At 44.2% G+C, this 18,501-nt stretch overlaps 1 protein-coding gene across 1 annotated transcript in view; it reads left to right on the forward strand.

Annotated features, from left to right (window-relative positions):
- The window catches only part of GXYLT2 (glucoside xylosyltransferase 2), a 70,096-nt gene extending 51,983 nt beyond the window's left edge, over positions 1-18,113 (forward strand). Inside the window, exons 5-7 of the mRNA XM_066596708.1 lie at positions 3,736-3,859; positions 4,208-4,380; positions 6,934-18,113. Of these exons, the coding sequence (XP_066452805.1) occupies positions 3,736-3,859; positions 4,208-4,380; positions 6,934-7,116 (480 nt within the window). The 3' untranslated portion in view covers positions 7,117-18,113. The remainder of the gene's footprint in view (positions 1-3,735; positions 3,860-4,207; positions 4,381-6,933) is intronic.
- Positions 18,114-18,501: the final 388 nt, after the last annotated feature.

The raw sequence follows: 18,501 nt of genomic DNA on the forward strand, positions 1-18,501 counted from the left end.
GCTTTGGAACAGATCTTACAATGGGTCCAGGTAATTTCAATCTATACTACCTTTCCAAAAGTAGTTGGACACCTGAGCAAGAATCAAAAGTAGTATTTATTTCATGTGCTAATATTTAGTGGGGCTCCTTTGGCCCTAATGACATTGGATACTCACCGTAACATACTTTCTACTAACATCTGATACATTTCAGCTGGTATTTTCTTCCATTCATCCTGCAAATGTCTGGTGACACGACTTATATATATATCTCCATCCAAAAAAATGGGGTTCATATTAGTGCTAAATTTGTGCGTCTCGTAGCTCACAAATCTCTTGTGATTTTTCTCGGTCATGTGAAAGCAGCCTTAGGCTTTGTTCCCATGAACGTATATTGGCCGCCGTTTTCACGTCCGGCCGATAGGCGGTGAGCCAGATCGTAGTGCATATCTCCTCCCCACCGGCTGATCGCAATGGGAGGGGGCGGAGCTATGCACCGCCCCGTCCCGCCTCCTCCCATTGCTGGCTGCGGATAAGGGGCAGGGAGGGGGCAGGAAATTAGTTCCGTCCCAGTCCCACGCCTTGTCCACAGCCAGCAATGGGAAGAGGTGGGATGGGGTGGTGCTTAGCTCCGCCCCTGCCCATTGCAATAACCTGGAAAGAAGAGGGAGGGAGTTTAGCAGTCACGCTGCTAAACTCCCTCCCACCTCCCTTCTCTGGCCGCTGTCATTGGCTCCCATAGGAGCCCATGCAGCGGCCGACATATTCCGGCCCAAAAGATAGTTCCAGGACTATCTTTTCGGCCCGATGTAAAAACGCCCAGCAGTATATTGGCTAGCCGGGCGCTTTTACATCACGGGAATATGGCCATGTGATCTGATGCATTGGAATCCAGTGCATCAGATCACAGCATATATCGTCCGACTGTGAAAACGGCGGGCCAATATACGCTCATGGAAAAGAGGCCTTAGGGTGACGTGCGTCACGCCTCACGTGATCATGCTGCCCCGTCACCTGATCCCATCCATCTAATTAGCTGGTTCAACACTTTAACACGAATTGTTACTATAAAATAACTTGTATAACCCTTTTGCCACTAGATGGCATAACCTCCACACCTCTACCTCTTAGTGGAACCCGGGTATAACAAATATGTAGAGGGGTTACCCCTATTCATACACCCTGCTTTTATCCCTGATCACCCCAATTAGGCAATGTACAATTTCCCCTTAATCTCACACCAACTTTTTAGAGCACGCTCCACGAGGAAAGCAGAGGAAAGCAAAAGAAACTGTTGGGAAAAAAGTCAGAATGGTTCTGCTTGGTGTGTTTGCTTGGTCTCCTTTGTAGAAAGCAAGTGGACAGCAACAGGACCTGTCATGTCTTCATGTCAGCGGGGCTAGTTGCATAGCTTTGCAGCCATGGCTCTGCTGACTGCATTGATGTCTTGATACACAAGATACCCAACACATATTTGAACCATTGAGTCTTGTCTGAAGTGACAGAGTAATAGTACCCCATCAGTGACCCCAATACTAAGTGTCCCCTTTTGTGGCTCCAATAGTAATTGTGACTCCCCTTAATTGCCCCAGTAATAAAAGTGACCTCCGTAGTGGCCCTAGTAGTAATAGTGCAGTGTAGTGGCCCAGTAGTAAAAGTGCCCCATAGTGGACCACCAGTGGGGCAGCAACCCAACAAGCATTTCATTCGCTCCCATCTAAGTTTTTTTCCGACCACCGCTGCCATAATCTGTCTGTGACCCCTGTGAACGCAGATGCCAAGTGGAAAGAACAGGTATCACAGACTGATGACAGCAGCGGCCAGAGTGGAGCTACAGAGGTCATGTTGTTGCTCGGCCAGGCAATAATTTTTGACTGGCCATTAATATGGTAAAAATAAGTACCAGCCGAGCTGGTAACTCCCCAGCTGGGTGGCAACTCATCGCTACTCCTCTGAGGTCTGTAGACTGCTGCTTGAGGTGGCAGGCTCACGTCACCTCATGGTAGGGGCACCCGTGGATTTGTAGGTCCTTCTGCCCCATATGCGGAGACAAGTTCTATTAATGATGCTTCATATTTGGAGACCCTGTTAATAGATTTTATACCGGAGCCCATTGAGCTTCAATTCAAAGGGCATATATTCCGGGTAAATGCAGCTAGCGTATATACCAGTTTAGTTTTCACCCTTTGTGTCTCTCTAACTGCTTTTTGATAGGTTGATACTCATCAGTGTAAATATAAAGAGCCTTATAAGTGCCGCTACAATAAAACCGTGCACAGGAGCTGCGACTGTGACTACAAGGTTGACAAATCGCTTACGTGGTATCGTAAATCAAATGAATCTCAGTGTTAAGTCACTCAGTCAGTGCTACATTGTGACAGCCGTGTTCCGGATCAGTGGGATCCTCTCTCAAGGTGAACAGCAATGTTCATGTCCTTACTGATCTGAGACATGAATGTCAGCGGAGAACAATGGGGAGATCTACATCGCTGGCTCCACTGCTGTCCCGATTATTTACTGCAGTGCACAGGGTAATAGTTTACTGGATATGCGAGGCCTGTAGGGAGATAACCAGTGGAAATATATCACCCAATGCCACCCGGGCTCTGGAGAGTAAAGGGAAACTGTTATGGGATTAAATGTGTTTTTAACTGCAAACGTTTATGACCTCTGTAAGCGTAATAATGCACAGTGATCTATATTCTGGTGTAATTAAAGGCAACTTTAATAGAACCACTATACACTAAATGGCCCTTTTATTAGAGCCCCCGCCCGTTCACTATTGGAGCTTCCCTGTATGGAAATTAAAGCTGTAACCCCGCAGTGCAGCATAAAATCACGTGACTAGTTTTCTTTGGATCATTTTTAGTGTGAATCCACATTAGATCCAGCGATCTCAGAGACTTCCAACAAGGCCTGGTCATCAGTGCTAGACTAGCCGGGGCCAGGATCTCTCTGCCAAACTTGTGGGATTTTCTTATGCAGTGGCGTGGAGACTATAGAGAATGGCGTAATCGAGGAAAACATTTAGTGAAAAGGAGATTGTGAGGGCGGAAACAACTCATCACCAAAAGGGGTCAGAGGAGGATGTCAAGAATCATTCTAATGAACAGGCATCACACAATTAAGGAAATTGCAACTGAATACAACACTAGTGCTCCAACTAACATGTCCAAATGCACAACTTGTTGTTCTTTAGCACGGATGGGCTAGAACTGCAGACAACCAGTTACAGCTGCATTGCTGTCTTAAGAGAAAGACGAAACTCCTGTGGGCAAAAGTGGAAAAAAAGTGGAAGAACATCGCCTACTCAGATGGATCCCGATTTCTGTTTCACCATGCTGATAAGAGGTCAGAATTTGACACAAGCAGCATGAATCAATGACCCCCTTCCTATCATCTGGTGTAAATAGGTCCCTATTTCCATCTAAATTGCAGCAACTACAAGAAGCTTCCTGTCCACAGGGGCCGATATTCCTGCAGAACCATTTCATCACCTTGTGGAATCTATGCCACGCTGAATTGCTGCAGTTCTGAAGGCCAAAAGAGGTCCAACGCAGTACTAGATGGGTCTTTAATAAAGCGGCCATTCAGTGTATAATGGATTGTTCTGCAGCTTTCAATTCTTCAGCCTTTCAAGATCTCTACTTGCTGGCGCTCCCAATAGCAGGGACAGCTCATATACGGAGGTTGCAACAAACCGATTCTGCGCTCTTGTAACAAGTCTATTTGTTCTACTCTGTTTTTCGCCTGCAGAATAATATGATCCCCGCTGGTCTGACGTGGGAAGAGATGCTTCATCCGTTATATCAGAAATACAAAAACTACATCACATGGGGGGACCAGGACTTACTGAATATCATATTCTATTTCAACCCAGGTAAGAACTGCGGGGCCCTCTGTGGACAGTTGTGCTTTCTGCTTCGTGAAATTCCATATTGTTTCACAGTTCCTATGGGTAGTCTGAAATCTACCTCCCATTTCATCAGAGACGTCTACTTTTTACATTCCCTCATGCTTTACACTGCAGTTCTGCTTGTGCAGTTTTGCACAAGTTCTATTCTAGACTCTTTCTATGATAGTTTATGAAAGGGTCTACAAAAAATGTTCCTAAATGTGTCCTTTTTTTCCCTATGAAATATTGCTGCACATGCACGCCATTCATTATGCGAACATTGTCTAACAAACCTAGCAGGTTTTGCCAAATTTACTTGTTTTTTTGTTTTAGAGAATCTGTTTGTATTTCCGTGTCAGTGGAATTATCGACCTGATCACTGCATGTACGGGAGTAACTGTAAATCTGCAGAGGAAGATGGCGTATCCATTCTCCATGGCAACAGGGGCGTCTACCATGATGACAAGCAACCGGCGTTCAAAGCTTTCTATGAAGTGATACGTGATGTATGTCTATATATACTGACACATATATATATATATATATATATATATATATATATATATATATATATGGTTGGGAGTTGGTTTGATGCAGGTTAAGGTGGCCTTGGACGGGACAACTATCGTCCAAATAGTCACACATTAGAGCGAATGTAAGCGACAGTTGTTAGGTGTAAACATGGCAACCAACCTGGTGACTAGCGAGTGTCCACACGTATTTGTGTGTTCCGTGGACTCGGCAATCAAGGAGTATGCGTTGGGGATCGAAACCTCCAATACACAGCTTACGGTGTTCGTCCCAGACGAATCTGGTGATGGTGGTTCTTCTTCTCTTGTGGCTCAGCAGTTAGCATTGTTGCCTTGCAGTGCTGCGGCCCTAGATTCAAATTTGACAATATCTGCATGGAGTTTGTATGTTCTCCCTGTGTTTTAGAATAATCCCCTTTTATTTATATAGCACATATATATTACACAGTGCTTTACAGCACTTGATACTTTCTGTCCCAATTGGATCTCACAGTCTGTATTCACCTAATAGTACGTTTTTGTAGTGTGGGAGGAAAAGCCATACAAACACAGGGAGAACATACAAACTCTATGCAGATGTTGTTCTTTGTCAGATTGGAACCTAGAACCATAGCTCTAGAATTTGTCAGGTTGCAGAAGTCACAACACCTTGCTAAGCTCCACCCACTGCTTAGAAAAGTGTACCAGAGTCCGGGCAAAAAAAACCCAACATTTTTGCTCAAATGCCTTTTATAAAATCCGCAGCATTTCAGAGTATAGCACAGCTCTAATGAGGTGCCTGTTGAGATTTCATGCTGCGCAAGTTGCTTTTAAAGAGACTGTAACTCCCATTTCTCTCTCAGGGTCGGGACAAGATGATTTTGGTGCTCTAGGTAGATGAGGCAAAATTGTATCTCGGACCACCAACCCCTAGAGTTCATTAAAAAAAAACACCCTACTTTCATAATGAAAGAGATTTAAACATGTTGCAGGTGGGTGATTACATTATGGCGCGACTTACAACACAATGTAGAAGTTTCGGTATCGGCCCGCCCCATATGAACATCAGTATGCTGATCCTTTACTGTATCATATAGTTCCCTTACTCTCACTGGACCCCGGTGTCCTCCCAGGCAGTCCAGATGCAGTCCTTAGTACAGATTCTCCATGGTGCCATCGCTCTCTGACATTTGCAGTATAGTCTCTTCCCGTCCTGATTCTCTTTCACAGCTTATTGCCGCAGCATCGCACAGTCCTTTTGCCGCAGCATCGCACAGTCCTTTTGCCGCAGCATCGCACAGTCTTTTTGCCGCAGCATCGCACAGTCCTTTTGTCGCAGCATCGCACAGTCCTTTTGTCGCAGCATCGCACAGTCCTTTTGCCGCAGCATCGCACAGTCCTTTTGCCGCAGCATCGCACAGTCCTTTTGCCGCAACATCGCACAGTCCTTTTGCCGCAGCATCGCACAGTCCTTTTGCCGCAGCATCGCACAGTCCTTTTGCCGCAGCATCGCACAGTCTTTTGCCGCAGCATCGCACAGTCCTTTTGCCGCAGCATCGCACAGTTTCTTTTGCCGCAGCATCGGACATTTGCAGTCATGCTAATTGCTTCTTGCAGCATCACACGCTAAGTTGAAATACAGAGTCTCATGTCTTCCAGCGCCCTGCTAGATCTTTTGTGCAGTTTGCTGGCCCTCTCCATGGGTAAAGGCCGCCGAGATCCCTTTTAAGGCTTCAGTTGCTCCTCTCAACCTTCACTGCTGCTGCACTGCTCTCAGTCCTCATACAGATGTTCTGCTAAGATAGGCAGATAGGCCATCAATAATTTGCAACTGGACAACCCCTTTAATACAGAGCCTGTATCCGAACCCACAATTGAAACAGAACCCAGAGCCGCCCCCATAATTAAAACAGATGTGGGCACCGTTTGATTGCAGTGCAGCACTGGTGTCTAGGAACAGTGGATAACTATCCGGGGCGAGGAGCGGTAAGCAATACAAATTCTTTACCAATAAAATTGCGTCCCCTCTGACTTAAGGCCCATTTACAAGCAACGATTATCGCTCAAAATTCATTCAAACGACCGCAAATTAGCAATAATTGTTGCGTGCTAACACGGCCATCGTGCACTTTTCCTCTAAACGATGTTTTTAAGGTGAACTTGAAATCCATCATTCAGTCACAGAGAGATAAAGTATCTCTCAATAGACTGCATGCTGTGTTCTCCACAGGAGTCGGTAGATTACATTGTATTCTGCCTGCAGCCCCTACAAGATTACATTGTATTATGCAAGCAGCTCCCAGAGGCCCCTTTTACATGCAAATGAAGATGATAGTGTTAATGGACATTAGTGTCCATCAACTCTTCATGCAAAATGATCACCAAACTTTCAATTGTTTGAAAGATTATCTTTGTGTGTAAATGGGCCAGTAAGCTAATTGAGCGCTTCCCTATGGCGGCCGTATCTCTTGCAGTTGTAGAGGCACACCACGTTTTAGGGCATATATTACAATATTAACCAACAAGTTTTGTATTGTCCCCTCCCCGCAGTATCCATTTGATGGCAACCTCTTCCAGTCGATGTATTACCCTCTTCAGACCAAGTTCCTGGAAAGCGTCCATACGTTATGTGGTCGGGTCCCACAGGTGTTCCTCAAGCAGATCGAGAATACAATGAAGAAGGTGTACGAGAGGCGAGTGATCTTCTACGCCGGATCTCGAGTACGAAGCTGAGGATTTTGACGGTGGCAGCTTTCCTTGCTTTACGGAAATTATTTAAAATACATTTTTTTATGTGGATAAAGTTTTTATTGGTAAAGTTTAAAGCTATGCAAAAAATAAACGGCAGCCGACCGGACATCAAGATTCAGAAACCCTTCATAGAGGTATTCGTGCATCTTCGGCCCAACTGGAATGACTATATGGTTCTCGGCATACAAAAAAGTCTGTCTGTATACTTTTATACAAAAAAACCCTAACAGAAAAAGTGGGCTTTGTGTATAAAAACTGGTGTGGACAAACATTGGGAAGTGTTGCCCATAGCAACCAATCAGAAATCAACTTATATTTTTCCAGTGTGGGTGTTGCCAAATAGCAGCCAATCAGAGGTCAATACTGAAGATGAAAGCAGTCACTTGATTGGTTGCTATGGACAACAAGTCCAGTTTGTCCTGCAGCAGTTTTTCTGCCTAATGGCGTCACTTTTTATATGGGGTATACTAATGTTTATTTCTTGTGAAGAATGATTGTGGTATTCCCAGGAAGGGAAGAGTTTGTGTGCTACACACAGGTCATGCATAGAAACTAGTGCAAATAATGATTTGTTGCCCGTAGCAACAAATCAAGATGGCAGCTGATTGCCATGGACACCACTTTAGGTTATTTCCATGTTTGTTTTTGTACATGACCACTATAGACAACTTCCAGATAATGACGATGCGTATCAATAATCAAATTCTGGTGATGACTGGAAATGAAAAATGGGCGTATGATGGGATTTGTGTGGTAAAATGTCTCTAAAGGGGTATCTCACAATTGACTTTTATCCACAAGGAAGGGGGTGCAGTGAGGAGGAGGGGAGACATGGGACCCCCATATGTTGGAACGGTGTGTGAGAACCCCAACAATCAGACCGCTACCACCTGTCCTGTGGATGGGTGATTAAATGTCAATATTTGAAATACCCCTTTAAAGAAGCCATGCTTGAATGTTATCCACAGGATGGGGAATAACTTTCTGATGAGTGGGGCTCTCCCTACTGAGACCCTCACTGATCCTAAAACGGAGGTCCTGAAGCTCCCTTCACGAGTAGAGCAGCGGTCCAGTCTGTGCACCACCACTCCATTCATTTTAGTGGGTTCGCCCGGGATTGCTTAGCTCAAGCGCTTGGCTGTTTCTGGCAGTCCCATTGAAAGTAAGTGGCGGTGTACATACTCTCCTGCCATCCATTTATATGGGGTTCTTCAGGACCCATGTTCTCAGGACCAGTGGGGGTCCCAGCGACCAGTCTCCCCACCAAGCAGAAAGCTATTCCTTGTCCTGTGGATAACTTTCAGTCATGGCACAACTTCTTTAAAGGGGTTGTTCAGTTACCGGACAGCATCCAAATATACTTCCCACTGCTGCCAGAATCCAGCACTGTAGTCCCTGTGTTTTATCGTGATAGCGGCTATCACCTAAAGCCAGGTGACCGCTGCAGCTATTATTTTAGCTCCAGTAACTGGACAACCCCTTTCATGCTATATCCAATAATTGAGAAGTCTGACAATCCAGCACAGAAGTGCATGACCACCTGGTATCTCCCAAAAAACAGATATGACAATTCATTTAGGAAGATTTTCCAAGACCATCTGATAATCCAAAATATAGAATAAACCCCATCATTGTGTCCACAGCTCCTATGTAGACCTATGTCTATCCATGGTAACAGACTGCAACCCTCTGTTCTCTAATCCTGCAGTCCTACTCCCTTCCATACATTCATGAGGTTAGCAAGAAATGGGGGACAGATGATAAACTCTCATTAGTCTGAACTTGCTGTCAACACAGGGTTTCTTTGTAGTCTCTTACCACAGAGACCCATAGGACTACATAGGAGCTGTGTACACAAAACGATAGGAGATTTGTAATCAAGACTATGTGCAAAATTGCTTTGTTTTTCATTTTAGAGCACTGAAAAAAATGATAGTGAAGGTGGACATAGACAGTAGTACGTTTGCGCACAAATTCTTAGAAGCCAATCAGATGTTCGTTTTTTTCAGACTAAAAAAATTAAGAGAGTTTCTGCTAATTTGTTCTTAAAATGTGCTTCAAGAGCTTTAAATGTGTTTTTAAGCTTTAAATAATGAAAAAAAATCTATATAAATGAACCTACGGGATCACATACACCTTTGCAGACAAATGGTCTGTGTATATCTAACAGAATGAACGATTCCCATATTAAACACAGCTGAACACTCGTTATTTGTACACTTTTTGACAAAAAAAAAATCATGCACCCAGATAGAAATGTTGGATTGCTGCAGAATGATTTCACTTGTGGTCTGATTAGTCACTCGGTCTTTCCCCTGTTGCCCTATTAAAAGGCTCTCGGAGCATACTTCTGTGTATTGTACCTCTTGTTGAGAGACCGTTGACCTTAGATTTGAAGACCTTTTGCCCAGTTAACGGTCTTTGAGAGGGGACCATTATTGGACTGGGAGAAGCAGGATGGCCATTTCCACAAATTGCCCTTAAGGTCATTCTGACTAAGCTGTTAGGAGATGCCGGGAGCAGCGGTTACATGAGGACACGTACATATGGCGAACAGGCTCCAGACGGCCCATACAGACCACCAGTAGAGGGGATCGTTTGATCTGCCGACAAGCACAAGCAGATCCAATAGCTTTGTGGTCCACCATCCAGACATGGGTGGCACCTTCACTACAGGCCTCTGTCTCTCTCTGCACCATTTCCAGGCACTTAGCAAAAGGAAATTTGATGTTGGTGGCCATTACATGTCCTGCCATTAATACCCCAACACCTTTGCCTTTGTTTGCAGTGGTGTTGTGAACAAGAAACCTGGACTGCAACCATAATGTCTTTAACTACAAAGGTTCTGTTTGGGAGCCGATGATGGTCATGTTAGAGTATGGCGACTTCATGGTGAGCGCTTCAATCCTGCCTTTGCTCTAGAGTGGCACACTGCCTCCATTGCTGGTGTGATGGCCTAGGGGCATCACATATGACAGTCGGTCACCCCTAGTAGTGGTCTGTGGGACAATGACAGCTCAGCGATATGTTCAGGACATCCTGCGGCCACATGTGTTTCTCTCATGGTAGGGCTTCCAACACGTTTTTTTTAGCAGGTTAATGCTCGCCCACTTACAGCAAGAGTTTCCCAGGAATGCCTCCGCCAGCTTGCCACGCTTCCTTGCCCTGCTCAGTTGGCAGATTTATTGCCAAGTTTTTTTTAGGACCAGCTGAAACGCCAGCTTCGACAGCCTACCAGTGTGCAGGATCTAGAGGCCCAGTTGCAACATCTATTGGCAAATGTGCCACAGGATACCATATGCAGACTGTATGCCTCCATACCCGATCGTATCTCATCATGTATCCAGGCTTGAGGTGGCCATCGGGATACTAGAGTCTCCTACGAATTGTACGGTTTTCCCCAATATAATCATCCTTTCTTCTAATATTGTAATCACATCTATATCCTCGTTACATTCATACGTACATAGAGAGTTTCATCCGATTCCAACAACTCCTTCTTGGGGCGCCATTTTTTTTGCCACTGAATGTACAATATGCAGCTATCGGACACCTCTGGCGCCAATTGTTTTGTGAGTACTAATAGCTTTACAGAAAAAATTCAACTTTTCCGATTTTACATTTTACATATGTAAGGAGAACCTGACGGTTTACCCGGCGTGTCTGTTTTAGTAAATACGTGTACTTGCTGTAAACCAACAGTGCTGGAGTATCTTTTCTTGGAAGTGTGCTCTTCCTCTGTTGTCATTCTTGGAGATGTATGAATACGCCTAGGGCTACGCGACTTGTCTGGGACTTTCCGTCCTATGACTGTTTTAGATTTTCCTGTTAAAAAAAAAATTGAAATCGAACACAGGTCGTAGACAAGCCAGAGTCATAAATGAGCTGCATTGCGGTCTGTGATGGCGAAGGCACATGCGGCTTGTGACCAAAGATCCAGTAGTTGTGGCTGGGGCTCTCCAGCGACTTTGGCCATGCAACATTAAGGTCATGACGTAGCATTGCAACATCACATCTAATGATTGTCAGTTGGGTAGCGGTGTGACACGACACATCAGGTGCGAAAAATCCAATAGATTTTTTTTGTCGCGAGTCACATCCGATTTTGCCATCATAGGCAACAATGTAAGTGCGTGCAGGCAGAAAAGTAAAAAAAAAACGATTTGGCCTTTTGTAAACGGGCAGTCATCTGTGAACGACGGTCTGTTCTGTGTAAATAGTGGCAGGCGACCAGAAGTTATCTCCGGCCACCCTGCCTCCATTCACTGAGCGATCCTCACTCGTGTGAAAGCACAGGGTAATACCCCACAATGCCACTCCCCGCATCCCACCCACTACTTCCACTCCCCTTCACACCTAAGTGTCTCTACAGCCTTCTCATTTGTTCCCATCCCTATTTAAAGACACATAAACCACTGTAAATACCCCCTTTGTTAGAGCAGCATCGTGATTTTCATGTCACACGACTAAAGTTGCCGGACAACCCTAGCCTAAATTGACAAATGGGTGATGTCATTCCCCTTGGCAATATGGTGTGACTACACAATCTGTCACTGTCCAATCAGTGCTCAGAGATACACTCTCTTCATTAGCAAGTGGTGGCACCCAGTTGTCAATTTATTTATAAATTTCCAAGAGGAGCAACAGAGGAACAACACAGAACTTGAGTTCTAAATAGATGATGCATCAGAATTCCAGGGTACATAGAAGTAGTTAATAAGGCAGACATGTCAGGGTCACTGATTAGCTAGGTAATGGCCTCACTGGAACATAAGGAATTCACCCATGAAAATATGTACGGGCAGCTAACGCTTTTATTTGATTGGTTTCTGTATCGGATTATTAAGTCATTCCAAACGTGGTTTTTACTTAAGAGAAAGAGCAGTACATTGTAATTCAGTCTTCACCACCAAGGCTGGAAGTCTGGCAGTTTCTCCGCATACAGTTTCATTACTGCCCATCGTCTCCACTTTTTCTCAGCATGTAGTAATTGATAGTACTGCGACTACAGCAGGAAATCCAATACATTCGCACTTAACCGACTTTTGTGTAATGCTGATGAACTGCGTCGCGCTGGAAGGAGGGTAGATTAAAATGTTTGTTGTCAAACAGGTTATGATTCAGTGCAATTGCAGTAAGGAGCCTGCTATTGATTCACGGGGAGTTGGCATCAGACGTGGTGATGCCTACTGGAGCCAGGCATTGACGGTACTAGGATTGTGTAGCAGGAATGCCCTACGTGGGGCCCATATCAAGCACAACAGAAAGTAACAGAGCCGATTGATAGATGAAAAGCCTTGTGTGGTGCAGAGTGTTAAGGCAGCAGAAATGCAGTCCTAAGCTCTCGCTCACGACCTGAAGGTTGCAAGTTCAATCCCTGTGTGGTTCAGATAGCCTGCCTTAGGTTGACTCAACCTTCTACCCCTCCAAGGTCGATAAAATGAGTACCCAGCTTGCTTGGGGAGTAAAAAGATGACTGGGGAAGACAATGGCAAACCACCCCACAAAAACAGTGCCTAGAAAATGTCACAATGTGACATTACCCAAGGAGTCAGTCATGCACCAGGGGACTTTACCTTTAGAGCCAATTTGAGTGGGCGACCAATGGGCAGTCACCTCACCCTAAGTAAGAGTAAAGGATTTTATAAATAGGCGATAAAAGTGAATTTTTGTACAACCTCTTCAAGAGAGTATTTTTTTATATTGCATATTATTTGGATATTGTATGATGGTACCGGTATGTGTGCTGTATCTGGCAGTATTATCTTAGCACTATGTGGCAGTACTATGAGGAAAACTGTCTATAAATAGCAGCCGGGGGGTAGAGGGCTGCTTTGCTTGTACCCGTGACTCCAGTTTTTTTTAATAAAACCCACGCAGTACACAATAGAAAATTAGGACTTTCGATGAAATTAAATCATCCAATTCATATCTGAAGAACCATAATGGAAATGCAAAGTTTAAGAATGTTTTGAATACTGTACATTGATCTGCTATTCTTCCTGAGTTACAGTCTATATTATACTCCAGAGCTGCATTCACAATTCTACAAGTTTCAGAGCTGAAATTTATCAGTATTCCTTGCTTGTTCAGTATCTGCAGAGTTCTTGTGCTGCTTATGTGCATTCTGGAAAGTGTTATCTTATGCCCAACACTATGCAGGGATCTTATACTGCATAAACTGTTTTTTCAGCATTATAGTGTCTGCTTGAGGATAAGGTTGCTGACTGTTTCCTACATTTTATGTAGATTAATTTATGGAGTTCAGACATAGACATGTTCTATACTAGATAAAAATGTAGTGAATCGCGACAGTCATAGGTAAGGTATTCCTCAAAGGAGTTGTCCCACTTATAGCTGACAGCTCCATACATTGTGCAGTGGCCCGAGTTGGAACTGCAGGTTGTGTCCCATTCACTTCAATAGTGAACTCTTCCTGTAGTACCAATTCTAGCCACTGCACAATGTACAAAACTGTCAGCTTCAAGCAGCAAAACAGCTAGGGCAACCCCTTTAAAGAAAACCTGTCCAATGTGTACAGTGTGTATGATGTTATACATTGGGAATAGAGCCACACACAGATGTCTGGTGATTGCAGTCCTGCATCAGCATCATCTCCTCACCACATAGTGCCACTAGGGTGTCGGACAGCAAATCCATTATTTGGTACTATGCGGTGCTTTGGCATTAGGCATCAGTGGGATGTGTTACCTGCTTCAGTTGATAAGGCAACAGATTATTAAAGGGGAATGCACCATTGTAGATTGCAATATAAGGCATTTCAAAAGTAAAGGACTTAGGCAGAGCCATTTGGTTGAAGGAGGCGCTCTTGTATAAGTATGCAAATGGAAGATGGAAAAATGTCTCCACAGTGCCACCTATTGGAAGGTAGTCCATGTCCAATCTTTTAAAGGGGTATTCTGGGCTTTTACAACTGATGACCTATTTTCTGAATAGGTCATCAGTAATTAATCAACAGGGATCCACATCGATCAGCTGATCTTGCAGCGGGGCCGAACATCATAATCAGTGCTTAAGGTAGGAAGTGTAAGCAGCGTCTTTACTCTCATTGAAATCAATGGGAGTGCTGTGTTTCTGTTATACGTCCTGCTCCTCATTACAGTCAGGAACACACTGACAGCGGGCCGGACGATCAGTTGATCGATGGAGATCCCAAGGAGCGGATCCCTGTTAATCAACTACTGATGGCATATCTAGACGATAGGTCATCAGTTCTAAAAGCCCGAAATACCCCTATAACAGGCCGTGCAACGTGACTAAGGATATAAGAGTCTTTCCTATAAGACACCGAACTACAGATAGCAGTTTGGGGGTTCTTGTACTTCATCAGTACCCTGTAGGGTTCTGGTTGACTTGGTTAAAGGCCATTGATGTGGGTTTGGGAGGGGGTACTGTGTTGTGAAGACCGCCAAGATGATGTAAAAAGTCTTATAGGCCATGCAATGCTTCCTGGGAAAGGTATAAGATAGCAATTCTGTTTAGGGCTAATGCCCATGGACGGATTTCCACTGCTGGAAAAAAATTGCGGCGTGTTCTATTTCGCCATGTTTTTCCGCAGAGGAGGTCTCCATTAATATAGTATTAATGGAAACCGTGGAAAAACGTGTGTTTTCCACGACCACCAACAGGGACTTCTTGTGTACCACCACGGTACTCCCGTGGCGTAAATCCGCAGGCGTATCCTGCTCCGTCTGTGGGCATGAACCCTTAATAAAGCCTAGTGGCCAGTGTAAACATAATAGAACACCTCTTCGTATTCCTCTGGTAGTAAACAGCATTCTCTTCAGCAATTGCTGCACCATAGAGTAGTCGTGTATTGATCCTAAGCTGGCTACATAGGCAGTAGTGATATATTAGGAAACCATCTGGTCTGTATATTTTTAGGACCTTGGGGTTCACTTTAGGTTCAGTCCAAGTGGACTTTACTTCTGCTGGTCTTCACACACAAAAAGGGGGCCTTCCTGGGCTGGTAACAATCCTGCAGCTTTGGGTGCTGTACGCTGCATGAGCAGATAATTCACTACACTCTCTACTCTAACGCCCCACTACATTGACCCAAACAGGAAGTTTAGAGTTTTATATTACCTCCCCTTCCAGAAGCTTCTAGCATCTTCTGGCTGAACCTCTTTTCTGCCAATCATGGCTAAGGTGACACAGAGGGGCTGACTGACAGTAGGAGATTTCCTATTTGCTATTGTCCCATTTAGATGGGCCGATAGTTGTCTAAAATAACCGCAGTAGCGCCGACGTCATCACTAAGGTAGTTAGCACTCATGCAGAGCGTTTAGGCAGGCGGAGTTCACTGCTGGATCGTGGGCTTCTTGCTCAGTGCATCACTTTCTATGTGAACACTGATTCTATGTCCAACTTTGTCTCTCCTCACCTCCCCTTCTCCACAGTTGCAGCCATCTGTACCTCCAGGTCTTCTGTTCGGTAGACACCACACTGCCCTTCCAGCTGTCTTCTGTGCCATTAGGGTATGCTTGATGCACCTCTTTAAGGGCCAGCGTGCATACCCAGCTTTCCAATCCCCATCTCATCTAGATACTTCCCAGGTTATTTAAGGCATCCTCCCCCTTTGAATGATGCCTGAGCAATAGGTTCCTAGTGGTTCCATATCTGCATCCTGCTTGTGTCTGTTATGTCCATCTCCCTGATTACCCAGTTTTCCTGAACTTTGCCGCAACCTCAGCCTGTTATTCTTGCTACATCATTGACTATTCTATTGGAACCATGCTCCGTGCCTTTTGGCCCACCTAGATCAGCTGTCGCTGCACTGAAACTACTCTGGGAAGACAACATGGGGGTTCACTGCAGTAGAAAACAGATCTCTCAGAAAAGGGTTAAAGGGTGCAAACCGGACAACCCCGTAGAGCAGCCTTCAGGAGTAGCTAAATTAATCGGTGAAAGTGGGTCCATGCCAGCTGTGTAACAGCAGCCATACAGTTGCCTAAATTACATTGCTATACAGTGTAAAAGAATTGCAATACAGGGAAAAGTAAAAGTGCTCATACATAGTGGCTCTCCCTTCTGACCACTGCTCCATTCATGCGGGGACCTTTGGGGCCCTCCGCTCCATTCATTTCAATGATAACATTGTCGATATCTGGTGGTGTTATTGAAATGGATAGAGTGGCAATGCCCATGTGTGTGTCCTCCACTACATTCATGCGGGGACCTTCCGGGCGCCTCATTCTCTGGATCGGTTGGGGCTCTAGCGATCAGACTTCCATTGATCATTAAGTTACCTTCTACCCTGTGGATAGGGCATAACTAGATTTTGGTAGAATTCCTTTAATTGACTGCCCCCATACAGTGCTCATTGGATCCATACATAAAGTAATTTAATAACAATGCCACACAACATAAACATTGCTGCTATAGATTACTATAAAGATTCTTGGTGATTGCAAACATCGGGTGTCAGGACACTGGCGGTGTCCCTTTAAGTGGGTCACTTCACCTTTAAGGCTAGTCCTGTATGTAAGCAACCATAATACTATGTGTCCATTGTACTGTTGTCCGCATATAGTTCTTGCCAGACTGGGGTCATGGAATTGACTTACCAGCTAAACTGGTGAGGTAGGTGGGCTAGTGTAAAGGAGGCCAAGTGTATTCATAACTCAACATCCACTAACCTATAGGACCTCCATATTAGCTAGTAAGCTGATAGTGTACTGCCCTAAGACTCATATTTAAGGGATTAAGCAGAAGGTGCACTCCATACTTGTTAAATGATATGTCCACTTTTACAATAATTTTTTTTCATTGTACAGATGCATATTGAATCACAAAATAAAGCAGCATTGCAAATAGTCTTGATTACAAAAGTCTTACCATTTTGTGTATACAGCTCCTGTACCATCATATGTATCTCCGTGGTACAGACTAAACAAATCCTGTGTATAGTTTAATCCTGCAGTCATATGTTTTACCCCCTTCCATCTGTCTCCTCAGGTTCGTAAAGTAGCAGAGTAACACGCGACTGCAGGTTCAGACTACACACAGGATTGTTTGTAGTCTGTAACCATGGAAACACATACGCCTCTATAGGAGCTGTATACATACAACGTTAGATTTTTAAATAAGACTACTTTACAAAGTTTCTTTTTTTTTTTTTTTTTAATTTTAGACGCACTGGCACCAGTCCCTACTAAGTATATGCTTTAAATTAACCCTTTATTATTGATTTTCAGCACCACTTACAGTTTTCCAGAACCCTGCTTGTGATAGAGATGTGTTACCCTTCTATTCGTGTCAGTGTTACAATGTGCCTTTTGGGTTCTGAGTCCAATGACCACTCAGAACTTCTACGTAAATAATGGTTTTGGTCCATATCTCCGCCTCGGCTCCCATGTTACTTCAGCTTAAAACGTAATACACATTAGCATGTTACTGTTTTTATTGTTTGCTTTGTATTTCTATTCATGTGCATTATATTATACTGGAACCATAAAACGCTCAGCGTGACTTCCTGAGGTAACTCCATATTGATTATTTATGTCTCCCAAGGAGACAGTCGCTGTGAAAATACGTACAACGCATCATTTAGAGACCTACGGAACGGCCGGGTACTACACATTGCTGGCTAGTGTGTTGCTATCCAACTTTTCTGTATAAAGCAGCGGTCTCCAACATGGTAACTCTTCTGGCACTACTACTCCCAGCAGACAGGGCATGCTGGGAGATGTAGTCTCATGATAGCTGAAGAACCACCAGGTGGCAGACTGCTAACCTATATGTACCAATCACCTACACATAACTGAGGAGGCTATTTTGTGGATGGATTCAGCACAGTAAATTAGGATCTGCACCCAAAATGCCGGATCTTTGCAGGAAATTAACACTTTAAATGTCTGTTTCTGGTTTTCTTTTGATTTCCTGTCATTTTCTTTTTTTTTTCAACCACTCCTCATGTGTAACACAAGGTCAAGAATAAAAAATGGTAAACTGTTTAAGATGTTGTCAGGTGCTTCCTTATTTCTAGGTTTTTGACAGAGGTAGGGTTGTCCAACTAGGACCGCCTCCCTTTATTGTGGCTCCTCCCCCAATGTAATATGACATGCTGCCCATTAAAGTCAGTGGGCAGCCATTTAATATGAGGTCATGCAAAGTCGTCTAGATTGAGGGACTCTCTGTGGATAATCTGCTGTGGTTCATTCAATTTGGCTCTTGTTTTATGTTTTCTTGATTCATGGACTTGATTCTGTTCATCTACATGAACGATCATTTTGCATTAGGCACTAATGGGCTAATCATCCCATTAGTAGCTAACTAGCTTCATTTGAATGTATTTAGAGAACAGCGGGTGATCTGTTCTCTAAATACATCACGGTTGTTCTCTAA

Source organism: Eleutherodactylus coqui, chromosome 3 (assembly GCF_035609145.1).
Source record: "Eleutherodactylus coqui strain aEleCoq1 chromosome 3, aEleCoq1.hap1, whole genome shotgun sequence".
In the NCBI taxonomy this organism is placed as follows: domain Eukaryota; kingdom Metazoa; phylum Chordata; class Amphibia; order Anura; family Eleutherodactylidae; genus Eleutherodactylus; species Eleutherodactylus coqui.